General features: G+C 51.1%; 2 protein-coding genes across 2 annotated transcripts in view; one reads left to right on the top strand and one right to left on the bottom strand.

Moving 5' to 3' along the window:
- The first annotated feature begins 3,205 nt into the window (after positions 1–3,205).
- Positions 3,206–7,685, top strand: LOC102734737 (group IIE secretory phospholipase A2). Its single transcript, XM_006748213.2, has 4 exons — positions 3,206–4,054; positions 4,798–4,936; positions 5,116–5,222; positions 7,112–7,685. Exons 1-4 carry the CDS (start codon positions 4,015–4,017, stop codon positions 7,252–7,254), a joined length of 429 nt encoding a protein of 142 aa, XP_006748276.1. The 5' UTR covers positions 3,206–4,014; the 3' UTR covers positions 7,255–7,685.
- A 6,195-nt stretch (positions 7,686–13,880) lies between these two features.
- OTUD3 (OTU deubiquitinase 3) overlaps positions 13,881–22,699 on the bottom strand; it is a 31,327-nt gene continuing 22,508 nt past the window's right edge. Inside the window, exons 5-8 of the mRNA XM_006748214.3 lie at positions 21,733–21,864; positions 21,147–21,243; positions 19,571–19,752; positions 13,881–18,373 (exon numbers count right to left, since the gene is read on the bottom strand). Of these exons, the coding sequence (XP_006748277.1) occupies positions 18,197–18,373; positions 19,571–19,752; positions 21,147–21,243; positions 21,733–21,864 (588 nt within the window). The 3' untranslated portion in view covers positions 13,881–18,196. The remainder of the gene's footprint in view (positions 18,374–19,570; positions 19,753–21,146; positions 21,244–21,732; positions 21,865–22,699) is intronic.

The raw sequence follows: 22,699 nt of genomic DNA, 5'->3' as shown, positions 1-22,699 counted from the left end.
GAGGCTTCTTGTTCTTTCCCCTCGGTCACAAATGGGAGAAGCCAGCTGCCTGATGAGAGTTACACAAAGCCTGTTCCCAGCGGAGGGACAAGTCTCCCTGGTCTTCGGGTGCTCACAGCTTCTCTTCATTGGGATGAAAATACCACAGATCTCCTTCTGAGAGGGGCCTCATCCTCGTGGGAGACTCCGGGGCCCTCTCCAGCATTCTGCAAGCTCTAGACCACCTGCCCATCAGGCTCAAGCAAAAGGCATACATACCATGGGGTGAACAGGAGGTCAAGTTCCCGGGGTCAGCTTCCCAGTGAATCATGCCCTTTGAGGCCCGCCCCCCAGTAAGTAGCACAGCTACATCAGCCGCCTCTCAGCCCCTCCTGGATGCATGTCCTCGGACCACAGGGCCTTTGCACAGGCTGTCTCTCTAACTAAACTCTCTCTGCCTTCCTCTTCGCCCGATTAACTTCTTGAGACCCCTGCTAAACTATCTCTTCCACACAGAAGCCCTCACTGGCCCCCTGCCTGGATCAGACACCCCCATAAATGCTCTCAGAGGCCCATGGAACATCCTGTCAAACCACTTATGCCTATTTGGAAGTTTCCCTTCAGTATGTAATTACTAATGTCTGTCTCCCTACTGGACTGGGAGCTCCCTGAGGGCCGGAATCACAGTGTGTGGCTCTTCGGTCTCTGCCCAGCACATAGGAAGTCCCCGGTATGGTGACTGACTGAAGAGGCAACGAATCCCTTCAGGAATAAGGTTACCCCACTTTGCTGGAAGACGCCTGCAGGAGTCATCGGGCTCCGAAGGAAGCCACAGAGGTGACGAGATCAAGCTCTCAGCCTGGCGCCTGTGGCATGTCTGGGGCTTAGGAAATGGTAAGACGATGGTGATGGTGGTAGTGGAACAGCTTCTACGCTACAAGGAACGCGTTTACACCAGGAGAAAGAAGACGCTGCTTTGAGACTCGGCTCTGTTCCTTCTACTCACCTCCCCCCGACCAGCCTCCATCGAAGGAGTTAAAATCCGCCAAGTGGGGCCATCATCCTGTCCGAGCGCTGGGGGCCCAGCCACCTACGCTCCACCCCAGCGGGGGTGGGTGCTCGGAGCTACTGGGACAGCAGCTGTCTCCCCTGTGGCCAGGTAAGGAGGAAGGGAAGGAGGGGCCCGACATCTGTGGGGAGAGAACTCTACACCCTTCATTTCCTTTCTGTCCGGTCCGCAACTCTGGAAGGTAGTTCCAATTATCCCCCTATTATGGTTGACAAAGCTAAGCCCAAAGAGGTGACAGGCCTGGCCAAGGCCACCCAGCCCCTAAGTGGCAGAGCAAACACTCGAGTCCTAATCTTGCCGATGCAGAGACCCGGGCACTTTCCACCACATTGTGTCACTGGCTGAAAACTATAAAACCAACCACGTGTCCCAAATGCCTGAAACTCTCCTCTGAGTCTGAGTCCTCCCCAAACCCCCGACCCCCAAAAACCTCAGCTGGGGACACCTCTGCCTGCAAGCCCGCCTGGATTTCCCTGCCTGGCTCTGGCCCCACAGTCCTTGGTTTTCTGCCCCAGGTGCACATGGAGGAAGCTGGCAGGGGCCCCATCCTGGCCAGGCCAGGAGTCAACATGGCTCACCAGAGGAATTGCCTCAGAAACCTGGCCCTTCCTGGGAAACACCCTTACGCTGCTGCAGGAAGGGCTAGGGGCCAAACCTCCCAGGAATCAAAGCTCCTTTTCAGTTGTTTAGACTTAGTTCCTCAGTGACTCACTGTTTGGGCTCTCATGACCCAGGCCAGGAGCCAGGGGCTGCCAGGAGGGGCCCTCGTTAAAATCAAAAGGCAGTGGTGAGCAAAGGGGAGCCCCCTCTCTGGAGACCGTGACTCACGGCTGCTGGGTGATCCTGGCCAGGTGCACTCACCTCCCTGGCCTGCCCCCAGAGTCTCATCGAGGGGGGGTGAGTTCCAGGAGGAGTCAGGAGCAGGAAATGGGAGGGGCGCGAGCTAGGTCAGTGTTCACCCGGCTTTACCTTGCATTAAAAACTTTTAATCCCAAATCACTGGCAGAGATCCCGCCACCCAACCGTCTCTTCCCCTCCTCGGGTGGCACCTGCCCAGGGCCTGTACCCTTGACCATAGCGTCACAGATCTTGTTGGGCGGGGGGCGGGGGGGGGGGAGTCCTTCCCGCCTGCAGTGTGAGACACAGCCTCCACGCCAGACCAGCTCCTGAGCGGCAGGCCTTCTGCCTGGTGTCAGTCTCTGGTGGCGACATGACTTTTGCTTTCATGGTCACTTTCTTCCATTAAAATAGAAAAAAAAAAAAGTGAAAAGCAAATGTTATGACCGCATTTGTAAGAAGACCTATATAATCCAGGCTGGATTATAGTCATTCTGATTTTAAAGAAATTAAAACATCTTGGGAGCCCCTAAAAATATCACGCATGCTAGGCACCAGTCCTCCTGGAGGCACAAGGTAAGCCCTTTGAACTGCCTGGGCCCAAATTCTGGCTCATTGTGGACTTAGGCGTGTGCCTCTGTTTGCTGCTCGGTAAAGTGGGGATGATCAGAGCGGTGGCGTCATGGGGCTGTTGGAAGGCTTCTTGAGATCTTGCCTGAAAAGGGCTTTTGGCACCATCCTGGTGCATAGTAAATACTCAGAGGGGGCCAACCACCTGGTTGCTTTTGAGCTCCTCATCCTCCCAGGAAGGAGGCAAGGTGGGCATGCCTTCCATCCCCATAATACAGACAGGAAAACTAAGGAGACAAGCAAAGCAAAGGACCTGCCTAAGTGGTGGAAGCAGGACCACGAGGCTGCAGATCAGGCAGCTCCCAGGTCCTGTGCTGATGGAAGTGGCTGGTCAAGTGATCCCCGCTCCAGACCAGGAACAGGGGGTGCAGGGCAGGAGGAAGCGGCAGGCCAGGACAGGGGGGCATCTTGCTTCCCCTTCTGCCGGCGTGGACTCAGGGGCATGGACAGCAGCCAGCCCCCGAGGCCACTGCGCGCCCATGACCAGTGGGACTTTGCAATCTCCTGCCCCAGCAGAGCTGGGCCCTCCCTTCTATCCCCCCGACCTCTAGCCAAGCCCTGAAGCCTGGCCTCTGCGTTCTGACCTTACCATGGGGACAGCAGCTCACGCTGGGAGACAAGCTGGGCCAGGGGCTACCGTCTCCCCAACCCATCCCCTAAGATAACATCAAAAGGATGGAAGTTTCCAGTCCATGCCGGAATGTGGGTTTTCCAGCTGACTCAGACAGAGCCTATTTCTACGGCTGCACACTGCACCACTGTCTGGGGATCTAGGGAGACAGAAGTCACATCTGGGAGCATTTTCACTGCTTGTCAAACAAGCAGGAGCCTGCCCAGGAAAGAACAATGAAGAAAAATCCCTAAGCTCAGCTGGCTGAGCTCCCAGCCTCTGGCCTATTCGATCTTGGACAAATGGCCCTCCGGGTCCCCAGGGTCCTGCCTCACGGCCAGGCTGCTCTCGGCGCTCTCCCTCCGGGTGACACGGAGGCTGGGGTGGGGGACAGGGAGCAGAGAGCATGCTGCAGTAGCTAGTGCCATGGAAACAGGACAGACTTGGCCACGTGGACGCAAGTTTCGCAGCTTCTCTGGGCCTCACTTGTGGCATCAGTAAAATGGGGATGAGGAAAAGATGGCAAGAATGAAAAGCCCTTGGTACAGCCCCTGGCTCACAGCCCAGCCAGCAGGAGCGAGCCCACCATGATTTTTGGAAAGGGTAGGTGAAGGGAGAAGCAGGGAAAAGAGAGAGCCACGGATTGCTCCCCGAAAACTGCCTGGAAACCAAGTCCACGGGCCCCAGGCTGGCCCCTCCCCTGGGAACTTGACCAAAGACTGGGAAGTATAGTTGCATCACTGGGCATTTGGGGGTTAATGATGGGGAGTGGACAAGGACCCAGTATTTAACTAATTGGGGAGGTGCCCTGAGATCAGAGGCACCCCACTCACTTCCTTCTCCTACAGCTCAGCTCCTCTGCCCCCTGCTCACCTCCCCTCCCCTCAGGATGAAGCCTCCCCCTCTTCTGACCTTCCTTTGCCTCCTGGGTAAGTGACCTGTGTGACCTTTCCTCTTCCTCCTCCCCGGCTGGGAACCGAGAGCTCCCCGGAGGTCCTGGAACCAGGCTCTAGGGAAGGTGCGGGGGGTCATCTCGAGGCCAGTTGTGCCCGAGGAAGCACTGGCCAGGGAAGAAGGGAGGGGTGGGGGTGGGGGGAATGCAGCCCGGGTGGCCTGGGAGGGCACAGGAAAGGGGCTGGTGGGGACCCAAGATAGCACACACAAGGCTCCTGCCACCTGCGCTCCACCCCCTCCCCATTACCTTCCATTTTTGGCTCCAACCTGCCCCCCGTTGCTGTATCAGCAGGATCTGGAGGCATTCGGGGAAGCCCTGGTGGTCATGAAGCTGATCCAGTGGCATCTGATGGGACTTGGTGGGGACAGAGTGCTCTGGGGGCATGGAGCTGACACCTGGGGAAATGATCAGGACCCCCTGGGAGACATTTGGGGCGCAGTGGGGGGCAAGCAGGAGGATGAGTGGGTGGTATTCTGGAGAGGAGGGAGGTGGGTGGGAGGGGCACTGGGTGCGGTGTCCCGATGGGCTGAGCACGATGGACAGCGTGGGGATATTATTACTGACTACATCACTGTTATTGGGAGCAGGGTGCTTGGTGAGGTGGGCCGGACAGTCGGGGAGGTGTCTGGACGCAGACTTGGAGGGGACACGGGGGAAGCCGGCCGCACAGGGCAGGGCCCTGACCGGTCTGCTGGCCTCTGCCCCCGCTGCCCGCAGTGGCCCTGGCCGGCGGGAACCTGGTCCAGTTCGGGGTGATGATCGAGAGGGTGACGGGGAAGCCGGCGCTGCAGTACAATGACTACGGCTGTCACTGTGGCATTGGTGGCGCCCACTGGCCGGTGGACCAGACCGACTGGTGAGCGGGCGGCCCGCGGCGGGAGCTCCCGGGGCGGGGAGGAGCGGGACACCTGGCAAGTGGAGGCTGACCGCTCCTCTGAGCCCCTTTGAGCCCTGCCCCTCCGCCGCCCCCCGGCAGCCCCTGGTCCAGCCCAGCCTGGCTCACAGGCCCCTCCAGGTTGCCCGTGACCCTTCCAGGTGCTGCCATGCCCACGACTGCTGCTATGGGCGCCTGGAGAAGCTGGGCTGTGAACCCAAACTGGAGAGGTATCTCTTCTCTGCCAGCAGGCACAACGTCTTCTGTGGTAAGTGAACAGCGCTGGAGCGCCCCAGACACCGGGGTGGGTCCGGGGGGCGGGGGGCGGCTTCAGACAGGACCCCCCTCCTGATGGCAGCCCCTGGTTCCTCATCAGGGCCGGACCCTGGGCTAGAGAGATGGGCGAGGTGGGTCTTCCATCATCACGGCACTGTAGAGGATTGGCCATCCACCCAGATGCTCGCCTGGCACCCAGTCTAAAGATCCCGGGACCCGTGGGCTCCTGCCCTGGCTGCAGGTGCTTCGCCCCACCAGAGGCCCAGCCAGCTCCAGCCTCTGGGAAGGAGGCGCAAAGGGGGCAGAGCTGAGCCAGGCCCAGAGGGGCTGTACCCACACGCCCTCTCCAGGGCCTGGGCAGCAAGGTCCCCAGGACAGAGCCTCGAGGGCACAGTCCCAGACAGAGCTGGAGCTATGATTTGGGACAGCAGACCCCATTGCCAAAGGCTGACTCCCCCCCAGGGAGGCTGTCAGGCTGGACCTATTTGCTCAGCTTTGCCAGATCCAGTGCCCACTTGGACCAATTAGTTTTCCTCGTCCCCAGCCCCAGGGAAGCGGCCTGGACCAAGTGACAGTGTGGAGGGCTCCATGCAGACGGGCCCTGTGGAGGGAGCCCAAATCAGAGCACCAGGCCTCCCCGCTCCAAAGCCAGGAGCAGCCTGGAGGGAAGGCGGTGCCGAGTGAGGGGGCGGCAGAAGAACCCAGGAGGGTCAAGGAAGACAGCTCAGATCGCTAAGATCTGTCCTGGGGGAGGGGGCGGAGCCACCAAAGGCAAACTTAGCTGGTCTCTTGCCCCTGCAGCTATCTATCTACTCAGCAAGGCAGCTTTGACAGGTAGTGAGCTCCCCATCTGTAGAGGTTTATGCAAGGGATGGCCCTGAGGGGAAGGCACCTGTCCGGGATGGCACTGAGGGGATGACTGAGGAGAGGTGTCAGGAGAATAGGGTCAGAGCCTCAGGGCTTCACCTTCTCCCCACTGGGTGACTTTGGGCAAGAGATGTAACCTCTCAAAAGCCTGTTTCTTCCTCTATAAAAGGGAGCCAATCACACTCACTCCCTGGCTTAATCCAGCTCCTAGCAAGAACCACCTAAAAGAACCGATGTGGCTGATAAAGCCCTGAGTTTTGCTGGAATAGCAGATGTGGGCAGAACCCTGGTGGGACGTGGAGGCTGACCTTTGAGGGGAAAATGAGGATCCCTGGACATTTCTGTGAGATGTGTTCTTGGGGACAGAGAGTAACCAGGGCCACTGAGGGCAGACAGAGGGGGTGGGGAGAAGGGGAGGTTCTGAGGCCCCGGTGCCTGCAGAGCCGAAGCCCGCTCTGACCCCAGGCCGGGTGTGAGCACACACATAGAGAGGGGCCCCAAGATAAATGCCACGAAAACGGGCTCTGTCCCCTCGGATGGAGACAGGCCCAGGGCCCGAGCAGGCCCCCAGCTTCGGTCCCAGCAGGCTCCAGTCTGGGCCCAGGCTGCTCCAGGGCCCACAGGCCACCTGGGACTGAGTTGGTGTCATTCTTGCTCCCCTGTCAGCTTGCTGGCCACACTCCACCACCAGCCATGCCTCCCATGGGGAAGGGGTTGTCTAGAAATCCATCCCGGTGCTGGAGCAGGTGCGTTAAGAGAACCACATGGTCTCCGGGCCAGCCAGAGGGCCTGGGGGCGGGGGATGGGGGGGGATTTGCGTGAGCTTGGGAGAGGAAGGAAGAACAGCTAGGACAGATTTCCCCCAGCTTCCCAGCGTCCTGCCCCCCATCTCTCACCCACACCTGAAACGTCCCCGCAGCTGTGGGCTTCCAGCAGAATGGGACAGAGAACGTGGAACCCCCAGAGAGCGGGAAGCCCAAGCCACTGGGTCCCTGACTCATCTTTTCCCATCAGCCGGCAGAACCGCCTGCCAACGTCAGACCTGTGAGTGTGACCGGACAGCCGCCCTCTGCTTCCGCCGCAACTTGGGCACCTACAACCGCAACTTCGTCCGTTACCCCAACAAGCTGTGCAGCGGTCCCACGCCGCCCTGCTAGGGCCGGGCCCCACCTCCGCCCTGCACCCCGCCTCCTGCGGCCCTAGGCCTGGGCAGCACTGACACCAAAGGCCCTCCCCGCAGAAAATTCCTTTCCCGCACACCCATCCCTCCCTGAGAGCTCCCAGACTGTGGCCTGGACCATCACTGGTCCCCCTAGGAAGAGCCAAGGGACCCTTTAGCACCCAGAAGATTCTATAACCCAGCCCTGAGATCTCCGTTCCCTCTTCTGAATAAGTGAATAATGTTGTCCCATAATTCTAATATTCTCTGATCCTCAGATTCTATCATTATAGGATTTCATTAGTCTGCAGTTTTATTCATTCACTTTTTTTGGAGTCTCTACCACGTGCCAGCAACATGCTAAGCACTGGGGATCCAGCAGGAACCAATGTGACACGGTGACCCCTGCGGGTGGTTCTAACATTCTGTCCTTTCCATCTCCCCTTATAGTAAGTTTTTGTGATTCTCTTTTTCTACATTCTACAATCTTATGCAAGACAATAATGGCGATCTCCAGAAGGAATATATCTGGCCATATGGTGTCATGTGAGAAGTATGAAAAATACCAATCTAAAAATATTGTCCCCACCATGTCATCAGGCCTCAAATCCCTCCCCATTAGCAGACTGGCTAAGTGTGAAAAGAAGCTCTAGAATCATTGTATCCAAATCCCTCCTTTGACAGAGAGGCGGCCAGGGGTCAGAGAGGGGAAGTTCTACCTGCAAGGGTGTCCTCACTCCCAACCAGTGTGCCTGTGTTTCTTCACGAGTTGGTATCAACCAGTGACACTCCGCATGGCCGTGTATGGCTGTCATCTTGGACAGCCCAGAGTGCCCAGAGAAGGTCCACTGCAAGCGTGCCCAAGCCGGGTCAGGCTCCTGATACAGGGAGGGGAAGAGGACAGACGTCAGCCTCCAGCATCTAACTCTGGAGCCACGAAGAATTCAAAGCACTGACGGATTCCTCCCAAGTGGGATACACACTATCCTGGAAGCAATGTACTTTAGCAGATTCTACTTCTAACTATGGACAGAATTATCTCCACTCTCTATCTACAGTATGCGGATAAAATCTGCCCCGATGGGAATGAGCCCATTCAATGAGACAAGCATGGGGAAAGGTACCACATGGAGGGAACAAAGCTCACAGCAGACCCGCAATGAATGTTCACGCCCTTTGTCCTTTTCATGGCGTGTGTGCAGCTTTCAGGACTTTGAGGGCAGGAAAGAGCCGAGAAGAAATCAAAGGGATGATCATCATAAACTTTGAAAGGTAAAGAAGTTCTATGTTAGCAAAAACAAAGTAGGGAGCGGGTGAGCCCCGCCTGCCGCCGTGAATGATGCTGATGCTTGGTAAAGAGTCTTAGGGCAACACTGGGATTGGGGAAGCGAGCAAGCGCATTTGTTGGGAAGCGTGGTCCTGAGGCGCCCTCTGGTGTCCACTTGGTTTAGGCTGCGAGGAGGAAACCTAAATTCAGCTTGTACCTGGGTTTCCCTTCATCAGGGGGGCAAAGTAGCTTCCGGGCTTGTGAAATCAGTCCCTTGGCATTGCCAATAATAAATATGCTGAGAAATAACCACGGAGCCCTTACAAACATCTCAGAGTGACAGATGCCGTCGCATAAGTGAGCCGCACAGGAAGAGGGAACGGGCTTGCGGAGCTGGAGAGAGGTTATGCTCTGGGAGCGATGGACTTTTAAGGCAGCAACGGGGCGGGCACCTGCTCACCCGACAGGTGTGTGGCATCCGGCAGAGTGGAAACTGGAACTTACGAACTAAACCTGGTGCAGCCTGTTTTCCCAGTGATCAATAAATGTTCGGTGAATGAATCAACGGGTCTGAATCTCGTGTATGTGTCTGGGATACACACACTTGATTGCCAGCAGCAGACGTGCAGAAAGGGCTGAAAAATCTCTGAACTTGAGGTCACAGTTTCCAGGTCAAGACCTCCCTGCTCAGCCAGTCAGCAACAGTGGCCTCTGTTCCAGACCTGCTGCTCTCTGTGTAGCCCATGGACACGAGCAGCTGCATCCTCGGGGAGCTTGTTAGAGATGCAGATCTCGGAGCTGACCCCAGGCCCACAGAGGCAGAACCTGTAGGTTAACAAGACCCCACCACCACCCTTCCCACCGCCTGGGTGATTTGCGTGCCCATTAAAATCCCGAAAGCCCTGACATGGGGCCAAACGGAACAAGGACGCTTCCCGGACAGGCTGGTTGTGGCAAGGTGTCAATCAGTTAGCGTTTGTGAAAGTACAGAACAATGCCTAGCACCTAGTAAGCGTTCATGTTCTGTGAATGAACGACAGCCATAATGATAGGTGACACTTTATCAAGTCTTGGCATTTAGCAGGCACTGTTCTAAGTGCTTTCTGTTTATTAATTCACTGAATGAACGAAGGGATGCATGAGGCCTGGGGGCTACCTCAAGGCTGGGGATGGGACTCTGTTACCCGAATGCTCATAGATTGCCTCTCCAATTTTGATGGCACGATTTGGATTGATTTGCTTTGTTCCCCCTTAACCCCCAACAAAAGCTATTAACGAAATGTTTGATCAAGTAACTTGCTGAGAAAGTGATTAGAAATCAAAGCACATTGGAGTTTCCGATTAGGATCTCACAGACCTCTGTCTGGGGTCCCTAGCTGAATGATGCCGGAGATTGAGACACATCAGATGTGGCCAAACGGCAGACGGACACATTATTCTATACTAGTGCTTTCCCAGAGCAAGACTACACCATCAGGACTTCCCTCTTCCAGCCGGTCACCATCCTGACCACTGAGGCCAGCTTCATCTTTCCCCAGTTTGATTTCCATCACGTCGCTCCCTCCTCTGCCCCTGAACTATCAGTAGCTCCCATTGGCCACCAACCCCTGGCGTTCAAGCTTGGTGTCATCTGCTTTTCCAGCCTCGGTGATCCAGCCATATGTATTACTCTAAACCCCACCACCACCATCACCGGTCCCAGAACCTGCCCCGGCCCACTGCCTTCCAGCATTCACACTTCTGTCCAGAGCTGCCTTCAGCCTGGAAGCCTCCCTGTTCACATGTGAAAATCCGCACACTGGAGGCGCATCTCAAATGCCACCTTTTCCATGATGCTTTTCCAGCTGGAGATTTCACCCTCCTCTGAACTGCCAGACAGTGTGTTTATACCTCTCCTGGTCCACTTACGCCCCATCATTGGGGTCCTTGTTTGGGGCTCCTATGCGGTGGAGGCAGAACTGCCATAGATTCAAACCCTGCTGTCAATCTGTGATCTTGGGCCAGTTATGTATTCCCTTGTATGTAAAATGAGGACAGAATCCCCAGCCTCACAGGGTGGTTGAAAGGTTTCAAGTGAGACAACGCGTTGAGAGTGCCTGGAGCATTTTGGAAACTCCATTTCGGCCAGGCCGCTCTATGTATTTTTGCCTCCCCTACGACACCCATCACAGTACACGCCAGATAAATATCTGGTCAGTTGAATCCACGGACACAGGATAATCGGAATTATTTTAGGGAAGTGGCATCACGCATTGAATAAATCCTACGCTCATTTATTCGAAGAGCCCCTGAGCTCACTACTCTGAGTGCTCATTGATCTTAAGCGGACAGGTTTGAAAATCATTCACCGTCAGTGCCCCGAGAGAAGGTCCCACGGAGGAAACGTAGCACACCTGGCCAGAGAGAACGTGCGCAGCTCCGTTCCTGGAGGGCTGCGACCCGTGCGGAGCTCCAAAGTCAAGATGCACCCGGTGGTCAACTCCTGACACTGCCCAGCAGTCAGGATGGGCAAAGTCCGCCTCATCTCGGGGGTTCACGTGCCGGCAAGCACGGCATTGGTCTTCCGGTAGCAAAAGCCGCAGGACACGTGTTTGAAGAAGTGCCCGGTCTGGGCACCTGGGTGGCGCAGTTAAGCGTCTGCCTTCGGCTCAGGTCATGATCCCGGAATCTCGGGATCGAGTCCCACACTGAGCTCCCTGATCAGAGGGGAGTCTGTTTCTCCCTCTGCCTCTGCTCCTTCCCTTCCCCTGCGCATTCTATCGCTCTCGCTCTCTCTCAAATACATAAAATCTTTAAAAAAAAAAAGAAGTACCCAGTCTTTCCCCAAACTGTATATCCTTAATAAACTCTGTCCTCGACACATGGGACACCCCCCTTTAGGGCCTCCCTCTCTCCCCTCCCTTTCAGCCCAGGCCAAATGTCGCTTCCTCCACCAAGCCTTCCTTGATTTCCCTCTGAGTTCACGGCCCCCCTAGCATAGTACCTCTTTTTACATCGTGTGTGTGTCCTCTTTCATTCCTGGAAACTTGGAGGACAGGTCCATGTCTGATTCTATGCCCAGACATAAGAACCGCTGGACCACACAGGTTCAGTAAATGTGGGATGGACTCTTAAGATACTTGGATGGGTGGATAAATTTAATAAAAACGGAGTACCTTGAGGTACCTAAGTCCCTCTGCCATAGGGAGGTTCAGACAAGTTTCTCCAAGGTGGGAAAGTTTTCCTTCTGCCAAGCCCGAACCTATGAAGTGACAGGATTGGCCTCGGCCCCTTTCCAACAAACAAGTTCTAAATCATGATCCTTTACAACCAAACAAGTTCTCAGTCGCTGAATCCCTAGGATCTGAGTGCCCACGTTGTCCAACAGCCCAGCCAAACCCCACACTGGCGCACAGCATCCTATGACAAGTTTTTATTGTATCTCAAGGCACACATACACCTTCCATGCACTGGGCGGGGCAGGTAAGGGCTCGTGGGGTGTCTGCTAAAGGGCAAACTTTAAACCTGGGTTTCCAACCCAGCTTTCTCCTAGGCAACCATGAAGCTATCAAAAAGGGACACAGATCAGCCACTTTCCCTCTGTGCTATTTCAATTTTTGGCACCCTATTGTCATTCATCCCGAGTCAGCTGTGCTGTACAGCCTGGAGGAAAATGTAAATAGCGAACTTAGTGTACTCTGATCATTCCCTACTTGGCCTGAGAACACTTCTCCGTCCTCACAGGCTCAGCCCGCCTCACAGACAGGACCTGGGCCCTGGCAGGAAGCCCCTCGACTCCCGCCCGAGCTAGCAGGTGGCGCCCTGGTCCCAGTGAATCACGGGAGGATGGAATGGAGGCCAGGGAAGGTTTCCAGCTGAGGGAGCACCTGAATTGGGACATCATTTTGATTCTAGTAGGCTCTTTCAGAAAGATTCTCGGTTGGTTTGGCAGGGTCCAGACCCCAGGCCTCGCGGGCTCAGGAACGTGCACACAGTCTCTCAGTCATGGACTGAGGTGAAAACCACATGAGGAGGATAGTGACCGAGGGGAAACGTCCTTGCCAATAGACACATTTTCTTTCATGCAGGGTGGTCCTGGATACCTTCTGGCAGCAAGGTACTGTGGAGCCAATTCAAAGGCTGCTTGGCGAGTACAAAATTAGAACGAGACAGTGGGAGTCTCGAGGCCAAAATCCCAATGACGTGGCAAGGCCCAGTGAGACCGCACCGGCCTTGACCTCAGGACTGGCTGGGCCCTGTGAGCACTGAGGACTTCCCAACCTACTGGTTTCCTGCGGCTGCCCTTCTCCCTGCCCTGTCCCCTTCTGAGGACCTCTCCAGGTGTTTCCGCTCCGGTCACAGCTGTCCACGCATGTCTGGAGGGCTGTACCTCCTCCTAGAATGGGGTCAAACCGACCCTCAGGGTTCTGGAGAAACCCCCAGGTGGCAGCCAACAGACAGCTGCTCCATATTTAGACAACTCCAAATTCTCAGAGATGATCCTAGGTATCAGCAGAATCTTCAGCGTCCCGTCCTTAAGGGCGTGGTGGTGGCGCCCAGCTGTACCAAAGCTCATCAGCAACCTCAAGCCCAGTGAGACCGCAGATGACCGCAGCCTCCTGCCTTCCACGGAAAGACCTCTAAAAAGGCCACTTGCTGGCATGCTCTCTCGGTCTCATGCACTCGAATGGTGGTCGCACTGGCAAAAACAACGTGAAGCATTCTTTGTCTTTAAACGAGAATTTATTGGTATACAAAACTCCATTTCATAGATAAAGTGGCACATCTTTGCAGCTTCTATTGCACCAAGTATGGAAGATTAAAAACAAAAAAACAGAAACATTTGGTTTTGCAAACACTGCAAGTAGCCAAGTACAGTACTTTGGTAAATAAAAAACAAAATGGTTCAGATGAACACAATCTGTGAAAAGAAACCACTGAGAAGAAATGAACTATGGACATCAGACAATGGCCACATTTCTCCCTGTCAAGCTCCAGAGATAAGGCAAGACTTGCTAAGTCTACGGATCGTGACCCCATGGAGGTCTTAAATATCTCCAGACTGAAGCGAGAACAAGTATAGTGCAATTAGAAAAAAGAGAAGGTTCCTGAGCCTGCGAAGGCCCGTGCTCCCCACAGACACACCTGCCCTCCTCCCCAAGGGCTTCACGCCCACCCGCACATCTGTGTCAGCAAGAACATGCAGGGCTCAAGTCTAACTCCCGGCTCCTTCCTTCCTTCTCACTGAGCTCGGTGTCTCTGGAGCTTGCTGGAAGGGTGGCCGGGGAGGCCAAGGGCCCTTCCCGCCGTGGAAAATGAACAACGAGGGTGGGAAGACATTGGCACCCCCACACCAGTTCTTCAAGTTTTGGTCCAGGGACCTGCCAGGAGCCCAAACCACAGTGAGTTTTCTGACTGAGCTCCAGTGATTGTCCCCAACGGCTGGCCACGGTGACCTGTTGGCTGCTGACATGCGCAGGGGTGGGGGCAGCCCTCAGACGCTTGGTCCAGGGATCATCACCCGCCTGACGACCGGCCCAGGGAGTGGCAGCCGTTCTGGAGCTCAGGGCTGCCCTGCTGAAAACAGAGCCACCGCGCAGAAAGTCGTGCTCTCCAGAAACATTCTTCATGACCGCAGCCCCTTCTCCAGTAACTTTGCAAGGATGTTAACCATTTTAACCAAGCTACAAAGCACCTCTAACTAGGAGAGAGAGACTAGTAAGCTTAGAAGACATGGTTAAGAGCCCGAGGTCACCGGGAGCATCACCTGGGGCCCGCGCAGGGCCAGTCCGCCCGCAGGCCCAGCTCCTCCCCGGGGGGCCGGGCCCCAGGGCGCAGGCGGGCCCCATGCCATGCAAGCACTTTGGGGCTGGGGGGGGTCACCATCTCCACTTCACACCAGTTACCCACTCCCCCTCTAATATGTGACGGCAGAAGATTTCCCTAAACATGCCATCTAGAAGGTCTTCGCTTCAACGTCAGCAGAAAAACACAATCTGCTTTAGAGTCAGGAAAACACACCTTGTAAAAAAAGTGCCATTATTAAATCACCTCAGAACAACTGTCGGAAGGCCCCAGAGTTTTAGCAACGCCTGTTCTGAAAGCGGAGGTGAACGAATGGTGAAGAGTGAAAATGACCAAACGGGAAAACAGCAGCAGACTCTGAATCTAGACGTTTGCTACAGACAGACGGAGCCTTGAGGTAAAAAGGTAAAAAGGTAAAAAGGTGAAGAGCCACGTGTCTGCCTGAAATGGGAGTCAGAGAGGGCCCCAGATGTGACCCACGGAGACCAAGCGCTCCATTTTCATCCCTTTACTCAGGGAGACTGTCAGTCAGCGTGGACTAGAAATCCCAGTTTCCAGTAACCGACTGCAAATTCGAGCTGACCATTTCACAGAGGTAAACTGACAGCATTCCATGTTGACCCAGTAAAACCCAGGCAGAGTCTAAAGTTTCTCAGAATGAGAGAAATTGCACATTGACGACAGGGACTCACCACGAGGACAGTTCAGTGCCGAAGTCCATCGGATGCCTACCTACCTAACAAGTGAGCAGCTCTCCCCGACATCACACGGCCCTCCTCCCCCAGGGCCGCGTCATTTCACATTGTAAACCCCAGGGAGCCGAGGCAGGGCGCTACCAATGACCTCCTGGAAGGTTCCTGTGACGCCCACTCGAGCCACCCCACAAGGGAGACCCCACTTCACAAGCCCTCGGGATCAAAATGGGTTTGGAAGTGTTTTCAGAGCTTATAAAAGAAACTACAGACAACAACCTCAGCTGATATTCAAGATCTTTCTTTCTGTCACCATCCCTCAACCAGGCTCTGCTCCAGAAAGCATATGTACACACTACTGAAAAATCAAATATACATATGCATTCTATCTCCCTAATATTTCCTGATGGCAACCATGTTATTTAGAAGGTGTGGTTCTAGGTTGTTTCAATACAGCTACCTCTCTAGTACAAAGCTGTTGCCACTAAAATTTTATTTATTTTGACCTTTAAAAAATCTTGTTTTAAAATCCATAAAACCTTTATATACAGTTCATAAGACTAATAAGCAGCTACAGACCACTGCCCCATCCCCTTTCTCCTGACCTCACTAAAAGCTACCGAGACAATCCCATGTAACATAAACCTCTAACGGCCAAGACACAGCACAGAGGCTAAGCAAGACACACCTCCCAACATGGAGGGCACGTGAGTCACTGTACTGGGGACAAGAGTTACTGACAACAGTCCTCCCAGAGCCAAACTCACTGGACCTCCATGCTGGCTGCCAATAAAGCAATTTTCAAATGCCCACAAGGCAACTAAGTATATGGATCCCATCTACTTCATACTTCAGTGAGACTGAGGCAGTGAAGTCTAAATTCACACGCTTAGCGAGAAGAGATCACTAAAGTTGGGTACGTGTACCCCATTCCTAATAATTAATGTATTAAACGCAGACCAATTTTAACTGGAAAACTATGAAATGGTAGTAAGAGAAAATTACCGAAGCCGGATTAGTTTTTAAAACCACTGTTATTTTACCCCAGAAATGCTGAAGTCTGTTATCAGAATTTGGTAATTTGTTAACAAGTTTGCCCAATATTCTTTAATAACTTTTTAGCAGCTTCTAGTTAAACTTCTAAAACCCAACAGGGCCCAAGGCCACCTTCATTAACCAGGTAAATAAAGCAATTCTATTGCTCCTGACAAGGGGTATCCCTTACGCTATTTCAGACTCCTAATTCTGCTGAGTTTCTGATACACAATCTTGACCTTCTTGAGAGGATCTGGTCTCTGGCTCTCTCGCCCTACCACACAGACAAGAAAGAGTGTTCACTCAGAAAAGATCAGCCACAGTCAGGAAAGTGTCCACAGTCAAAAGCCAAGAGAATGATTGATCCTTAAGCACTGGATCTCACTCCCTTGGAAACAGTAAGGCAACAGAGACCCTGCACCTGTAGGGACCAAGTACTAGAGCCTCCGACTCAGGACTCCACAATGTGCAAAGAAAACATGCTCTGCACTTTCCAAATCTGCTACTATTACAAAGCACCGTACCAGGAAGAAGCCCAAACTACAACAGCCTGAGAGCAGTTCCAAGAAACTACAGATGCTTCAACTATAAAAAGTCACTGAAGTCAACAAACAAAAAATTAAAACACATCATTAAAACTGAAGAAAGCAAATCGTCTGCTGATAAAAGCAATTCAATGAATCCAGGGCCAGCCCAGACAATGGTACATCCGTTCAGTCAAAACGTTTTTATGGTTTTCCCTTCTCCTTGGAACGGTTATAATTTTGAAATCTGAGGTGGAGAAGTAACTAATTTACCTTTTCAATCAGCAGAATTTATTTGTCCAAATACTGGGTCCCCAGAAGGCCAAGGCTGTCCACGACTGTCCACTTCATACATGGTTCCAGGTTGAAAGTTCACACCCACCTACCAGTCTTAGGAATGACCCCTCTCCACTTCCCAAATCCATGTCAGAACTGTGGAGTCATCCCATGGCCTCTGCCCTATTGGTCTAACCTAAGTCACTGACAAGTGCTAGAGTGTGGAAGAATTTTTCCAACATCAAGATCCCAGACGGGGCTGGAACAGAAAGAAAGAAATGCAGCATTTTATGGGATTCCATTTTCATGACACTAAGAAAACTGAGCAACAGGTCAAACTACTTCTCTGAAGGCATCTTAGTCTAGAACAGCAAGGAAGAAAATACAGTTAATTACTTAAAATGTGAACCTGAAAAGCCTTATTCTTCCAGACCCTTCCAGGCCCCTACAAAATCAAGTAACTCTTTAGACTCTCCCTAGACAAAGACTCCGGAATCTCTTCATTTCTCCCTTTGTAACTATGGGTTCTGCTCTCCATACGATCAGAAGCCCAGAATTACATCATAAGCAGTAACATGCCACCTTCTCCGTGTTAAGAAACAAGTACGAAAACCTCAACAACACTACCACTTTTCCAGCAAAGTCCAGGCCTAATTAACAGTCAGGCGTATTTATCATATGGCTTGAGCGCAAGCAAACTCTCAGCACCTGCATCCCGTCTGAAATAGCATCAGAATCAGGAAGGAGAAAAACGTAGCTGTTGAATTTCCACCCTGACAACAGGCTGCAACCCTCATATGCTATTACTTTGGGAAAAATACTTCCTGAATTAATTTCTGATTAACTTGGATTAGTAGAAAATTAAATCTAAACATGTTCCTGAGTTGAAGACCGTTTATAAACTAGCCTGTATGTGAATATCTGCTTGAAAATGAAAGAGAAACAAAGGAAACTTGTCATTCTGAATTTCTAGCAACTAATCTAAACTACTTCATGAACAACTATGGTAAAACTCACCCCAAATGTTCAGGAAAAATCCCAGGGTCACTGAACTCTGATTTTTCAAGGCAAATAAAACCACACTTAAAAGGTTTTGCCTCAACTAACTATCCAACCCTAGAACTCGATATTTTAATTACAGAACATGAATGGCTTCACTGAACTTTCATAAAATAAAACACATCGCTAACAAAAGTTTGAGCAAAACAGAGGCAGCTTGAAGGAGACGAACTCAGTGTGTGAGCTTGTGTGTGAGTTTTGTGGGTTGCGTGTCATTTTGTGAGAGGACAGCCTCACTGGAGAGCCTGCTACACAGCGCTCCATTTTCCATTCGCTTCTCGCAGCTCCCAGAAGGCCAGAGAGTCAGATGTTGAGAGCGGCAAAGGTCTTCACCAAGGTGACCTGCGCGTTCGCATCTGCCTCACCTCGGTTGCTGTCCCTGTGGCCACTCCTGCTCTCCAGGGCTTTGTGACGGTGCCTCTCCTCCTGTCGCTTCTTCTTCTCCAGTCGCTGCTGCTCCCGCCTCTGTTTGTTGGTGATCTGAAAGAGAAGGCCGCTGGGTGAGCTGCCCGCGCGGCAGACTCAGGGGCCTCCTGCCGAGGCGGGACTCGGGGCTGACGGATCTGGGGGCATGGACTGCTTCTCAGCAAGAACAGAGAAAACCCACCTAACAGACCAGAAGTGATGTCTTTCCCATCATGGCTCAAATTTACATTTAAATTTCTATCCCCTCTGCTGAGCTAGCAAACGAAATCAATTCCATTCTCCTCATAATCCAATGCACAATGACCTAAGAAACATTAACCCCAGTCCTGCAAGAGATAACGCTCAAACATGCCATAGGACACCTGTCTCTACATAATTTAATGCCCCAGGTAATCCTAACAAAATCCTCAGAAGCTTACTGCATCTTTACCTTGGCCTGTGGCTTTTTACATTATGCTGTATTTGGGGCTCAGAACTGCTTGGTGAAAGTCTTTAAAATGAATTCCAAATTCAGTAAAAAGAATGGTGTCATATACTACTTGCAGGAGTCAGGGGCAGGGAGGGAGACGGACAACCCCACTGGGAAGCATTTGACAATTTACCAAAAAGCCTTAAAAAGATTCAAATATCCATACCCTTTACTGTGACTCTAGCCACACAAAAAAAAATAAAATAAAATAATAATAATAATAATAATGCAAAATACAAAGATTTATACACAAAGTTTTTCAATGAAGATGATGGCATTTATGGGGATTTTATAACACGGATTAACATGGAAACACCCAGGGGCTCCTGGGTGGCTCAGTCGTTAAGCGTCTGCCTTCGGCTCAGGTCATGATCCCAGGGTCCTGGGATCGAGCCCCGCATCGGGCTCCCTGCTCGGCGGGAAGCCTGCTTCTCCCTCTCCCACTCCCCCTGCTTGTGTCCCCTCTCTCGCTGTGTCTCTCTCTGTCAAATAAATAAATAAATACTAAAAAAATAAATAAATAACATGGAAACACCTGGACACACAGTAACACTGGGCAGGAAAGGGAGACTGTCTGTGTGTACACTGACACACAGAAAATTGGACAAGCAAGGTTCTCATTCTACTTCTTGCTATCCCCTTATGCACTGCCTGTATTTTCTACAATAACTCCTTTAAAAACATCAGAAAACAATGACGCACTAAAGTGAGCTCCAAGTTCCCACCCCTGCCACTGAAGCACCGCCACCCACCACTTGCCCTTGCGAGCCCATTTGTCGTACCTTTGGGAGCTGGTTTTTATTTGCTTTTTCTTCACTAGGGCTTGCCCGCTCTTTATTGTTTTCAGGTCTGCCTTCATCTAAGCCCGGATTTCCAAAGAGTCTGGTGTCACTGCCGCCCTCCTCCCATAAAGGGCCACACTGCTTCAGACTTCGGCCACTGGACTCAAGGTCCTCCTCTGCATCTTCCAAAGAAAGGATTTTATTAAAATTGAGAACCTAAGAGAGTTTCACAACCTAACAATGCACAACTCCAAATCACCTGTCATATGGAGAGCAAGTTTCCTTGAAGCAAAATTCTAATATCAAGTCAATACAGTGGGGCACACAAGGAGGGAAATAACTGGTAATACCTGGAAAATAAATTTAAAAATAACCTGCTGATCAGCTTAATCATCGGCTTCCCACCTGCAGAGTGTTTTATTAAACCACTTCCAACACGTATTTTTAGGAGGAAATCTTTCATTTGCACCCAAAACCCAGAAAGGAAACAGGCCCCGAACCTGAACTGTCCAATACAGCAGCCACCGGCCACATGCAGCCATTTAAATTAAAAATAACTAAAGTTAGGGGCGCCTGGGTGGCTCAGTTGGTTGAGCGACTGCCTTCGGCTCAGGTCATGATCCTGGAGTCCCGGGATCGAGTTCCGCATCGGGCTCCCTGCTCGGCGGGGAGTCTGCTTCTCCCTCTGACCCTCCCCCCTCTCATGCTCTCTGTCTCTCATTCTCTCTGTCTCTCATTCTCTCTCTCTCAAATAAATAAATAAAATCTTTAAAAAAAAAAAAAAACTAAAGTTAAACAGAAGTTAAACTTCAGTTCCTTACTCCCACTTAGCCACGCATGTCAAGTACACACTATACTGGATGGCACGGACACTGGATGGCGCTGTTTCAACGTCACAAAGACCAAGTTACTCACAGCTTTCTGAGAAAGCAGAGCAAATGTATAAAGAAGAGAAGAAAACACCCAAACACATGGAAAACTGTAATGCTGGAAACAGCATCTGGCACATATCTGTCAATACGTATTGAAATCATTTTAAATAAAAGTAACTTGTGAAAACAGTAAGACTCTATATCTTGTTTTCCATCTTCTGAGTCACAGAATTAAACCCAGTTCAAGTAAAAAAAAAATTCTAATTTATCACCAGTTGATGGATGCTAGCCATCTACGTATATCCATTAGAAAACTCAGTTATTTCTCTCTCTATTCTATTTCAGCTATCATTTTGGTTTTATAAGGGATTCTTCTTTTGAAAAGAATAAAGTCTTCCCTGACACTCTCCATCCCTCCAAGACCAGCTTAGGTTGGCCTTTCCATGTGTCCCCCCGGTGCCTTGTACTCCCCGACACTAGCACATATAATTATACCAGTTTCCTCATCTGTCTCCCCTCTGCCCCCCTTGACTCCAGATTATCTTTCTCCCCAAGGCAGGGCTAGGGCCTTGCAAAACATGCCCGCATGCAGAAAGTGATAAATGACAGTATAATCACTACCTGTGCCTTGATGAAAAATAAACATTTGGAAAATCACCAATACAACCATTTTGAAAGCGTATAAATATCAATCATGGACTTACTATTTCTTTTCCCCTGGTTCATCTGAAGCATGGCAATTATTGCAGATTCAATATTATAATTTTCAGCTTCCAGGTTCTGGACTATCAAATTAAAATCCTATCCAAGAAACAAAGGAACACTTCAAGACTGGGTATACTCTTCTACCTACCTCTACGTCAACAACCTGATACACAAGAAGAGGTAATGGTGAGAATTAGGGCATGGTTTCAAGACCTTTTCCATTTAGAAAATGTCTTAATTTTCAATAAGGCTGGTTACCTGAAATAACCATTTAATATAAATGAATTCCTTTATACAACTGCACTTTTACTAGTGTAAATGTTAGTCAGAAAAACAAAAACAAAAAACCCACACACTTCCTCAGGATTTTGAGCAGTACTGGGTAAAGTCTAGCAAACAAGAGAAAAATGAATAAATAACTCTCATTAGGTCTTCTCACTCGATCTAATGAACCACAAACATCACAAACCTTGTTTGGCCCATCAGGTGTGGGCATCCTAGACTGGGCCTACGAAACTGGCAGGTAAACTCGGCCCAGCAATGCTTGCTCATGCACCGTTATTACCACAGGACAGAAATACTCACTGAACATCCAGTTGCATTGCAAACTTTCTGGACAGCATCTTCTACTTCATCTCTCAGGTCACTCTCAAAGTCAACGCTCTTCGTCTTGATCTTTTCCCTTTTATTTGATTCATCTTGATGAAGCATCTGAAACTAAAGGAAATATAAAGAGTAATAATCATGGAACACACAAATTAGGTTCAGAATCTTCAACATAGGAAGACATCCTAATCTCAAAATCATTCATATATACATGGGGGAAAGATTCCAGGAGCAATCTTAAGGGAATAGCACTGACTAGGCTAAATTTCATCCAAGACACGGAGATTCCAGAACCACAACAGAAGTCCTAAAAAGAAAGGCCCAAGATATAGGATAAACTGTTCAGTAAGAATGGCATTAGAGCTCCTATGTAGTTTCTAGATACCAACATTCTGGCAATGAATGCTTCTGTCTTGACTAGCACATATTTGTCTCAGTTGATTTCTGGAGCTGGGAGCTTAGTCACAGAAGCTTCCCTGATGAGCTTCTCCAGCAGGACAAGTTGTCTTGAAGAAACATTCATATATATATCCCTCATCTGGGTCCCTAGGCCCTATCTGATCATCAGCAAGCTTTGGTGTGCTGAAGTTCCTGTCCCAGCTGGACAGTCACAGATGAGCGTGACTCATCTAACCTCATCTGACCTCACCTAACCATGTGCATACCACCACATGCAAGGAAATCTGGCATTCCAAATCCTAAAAACACAAAGAGCAGTTCACTTGGTATCCATGAGGACTTTCAGACCTAAACTTATATCAGAATAGCTAAAATCATCCCTTTATGGCTGCTCAATCACCTTCTCTCTTCACTTCCTACTAACACAGGGAGATGGGAAATAGGCAAGGACAAATTCCTACTTGTTTGCATGTAAAAGCATAAGTGGAATCCAGCAGTGTGCAGTCCATTCCTTACAATACAAAGGGATCTATTATAAAATTATACC

Source organism: Leptonychotes weddellii, chromosome 4 (genome assembly GCF_054177405.1).
Source record: "Leptonychotes weddellii isolate Sample4059 chromosome 4, ASM5417740v2, whole genome shotgun sequence".
Taxonomy (NCBI): domain Eukaryota; kingdom Metazoa; phylum Chordata; class Mammalia; order Carnivora; family Phocidae; genus Leptonychotes; species Leptonychotes weddellii.
The sequence above is the reverse complement of the archived record's forward strand: the minus strand, read 5'-3'. Positions and strand labels throughout refer to the sequence as shown.

Excerpts from the sequence above, each read along its gene's own strand:
- LOC102734737 (XM_006748213.2), top strand. The coding sequence starts at position 4,015 with ATGAAGCCTCCCCCTCTTCTGACCTTCCTTTGCCTCCTGG. Across the intron at positions 4,937-5,115 it reads CCGGTGGACCAGACCGACTG|GTGCTGCCATGCCCACGACT; the intron begins GTGAGCGGGCGG and ends TGACCCTTCCAG. Across the intron at positions 5,223-7,111 it reads CAGGCACAACGTCTTCTGTG|CCGGCAGAACCGCCTGCCAA; the intron begins GTAAGTGAACAG and ends TTTTCCCATCAG.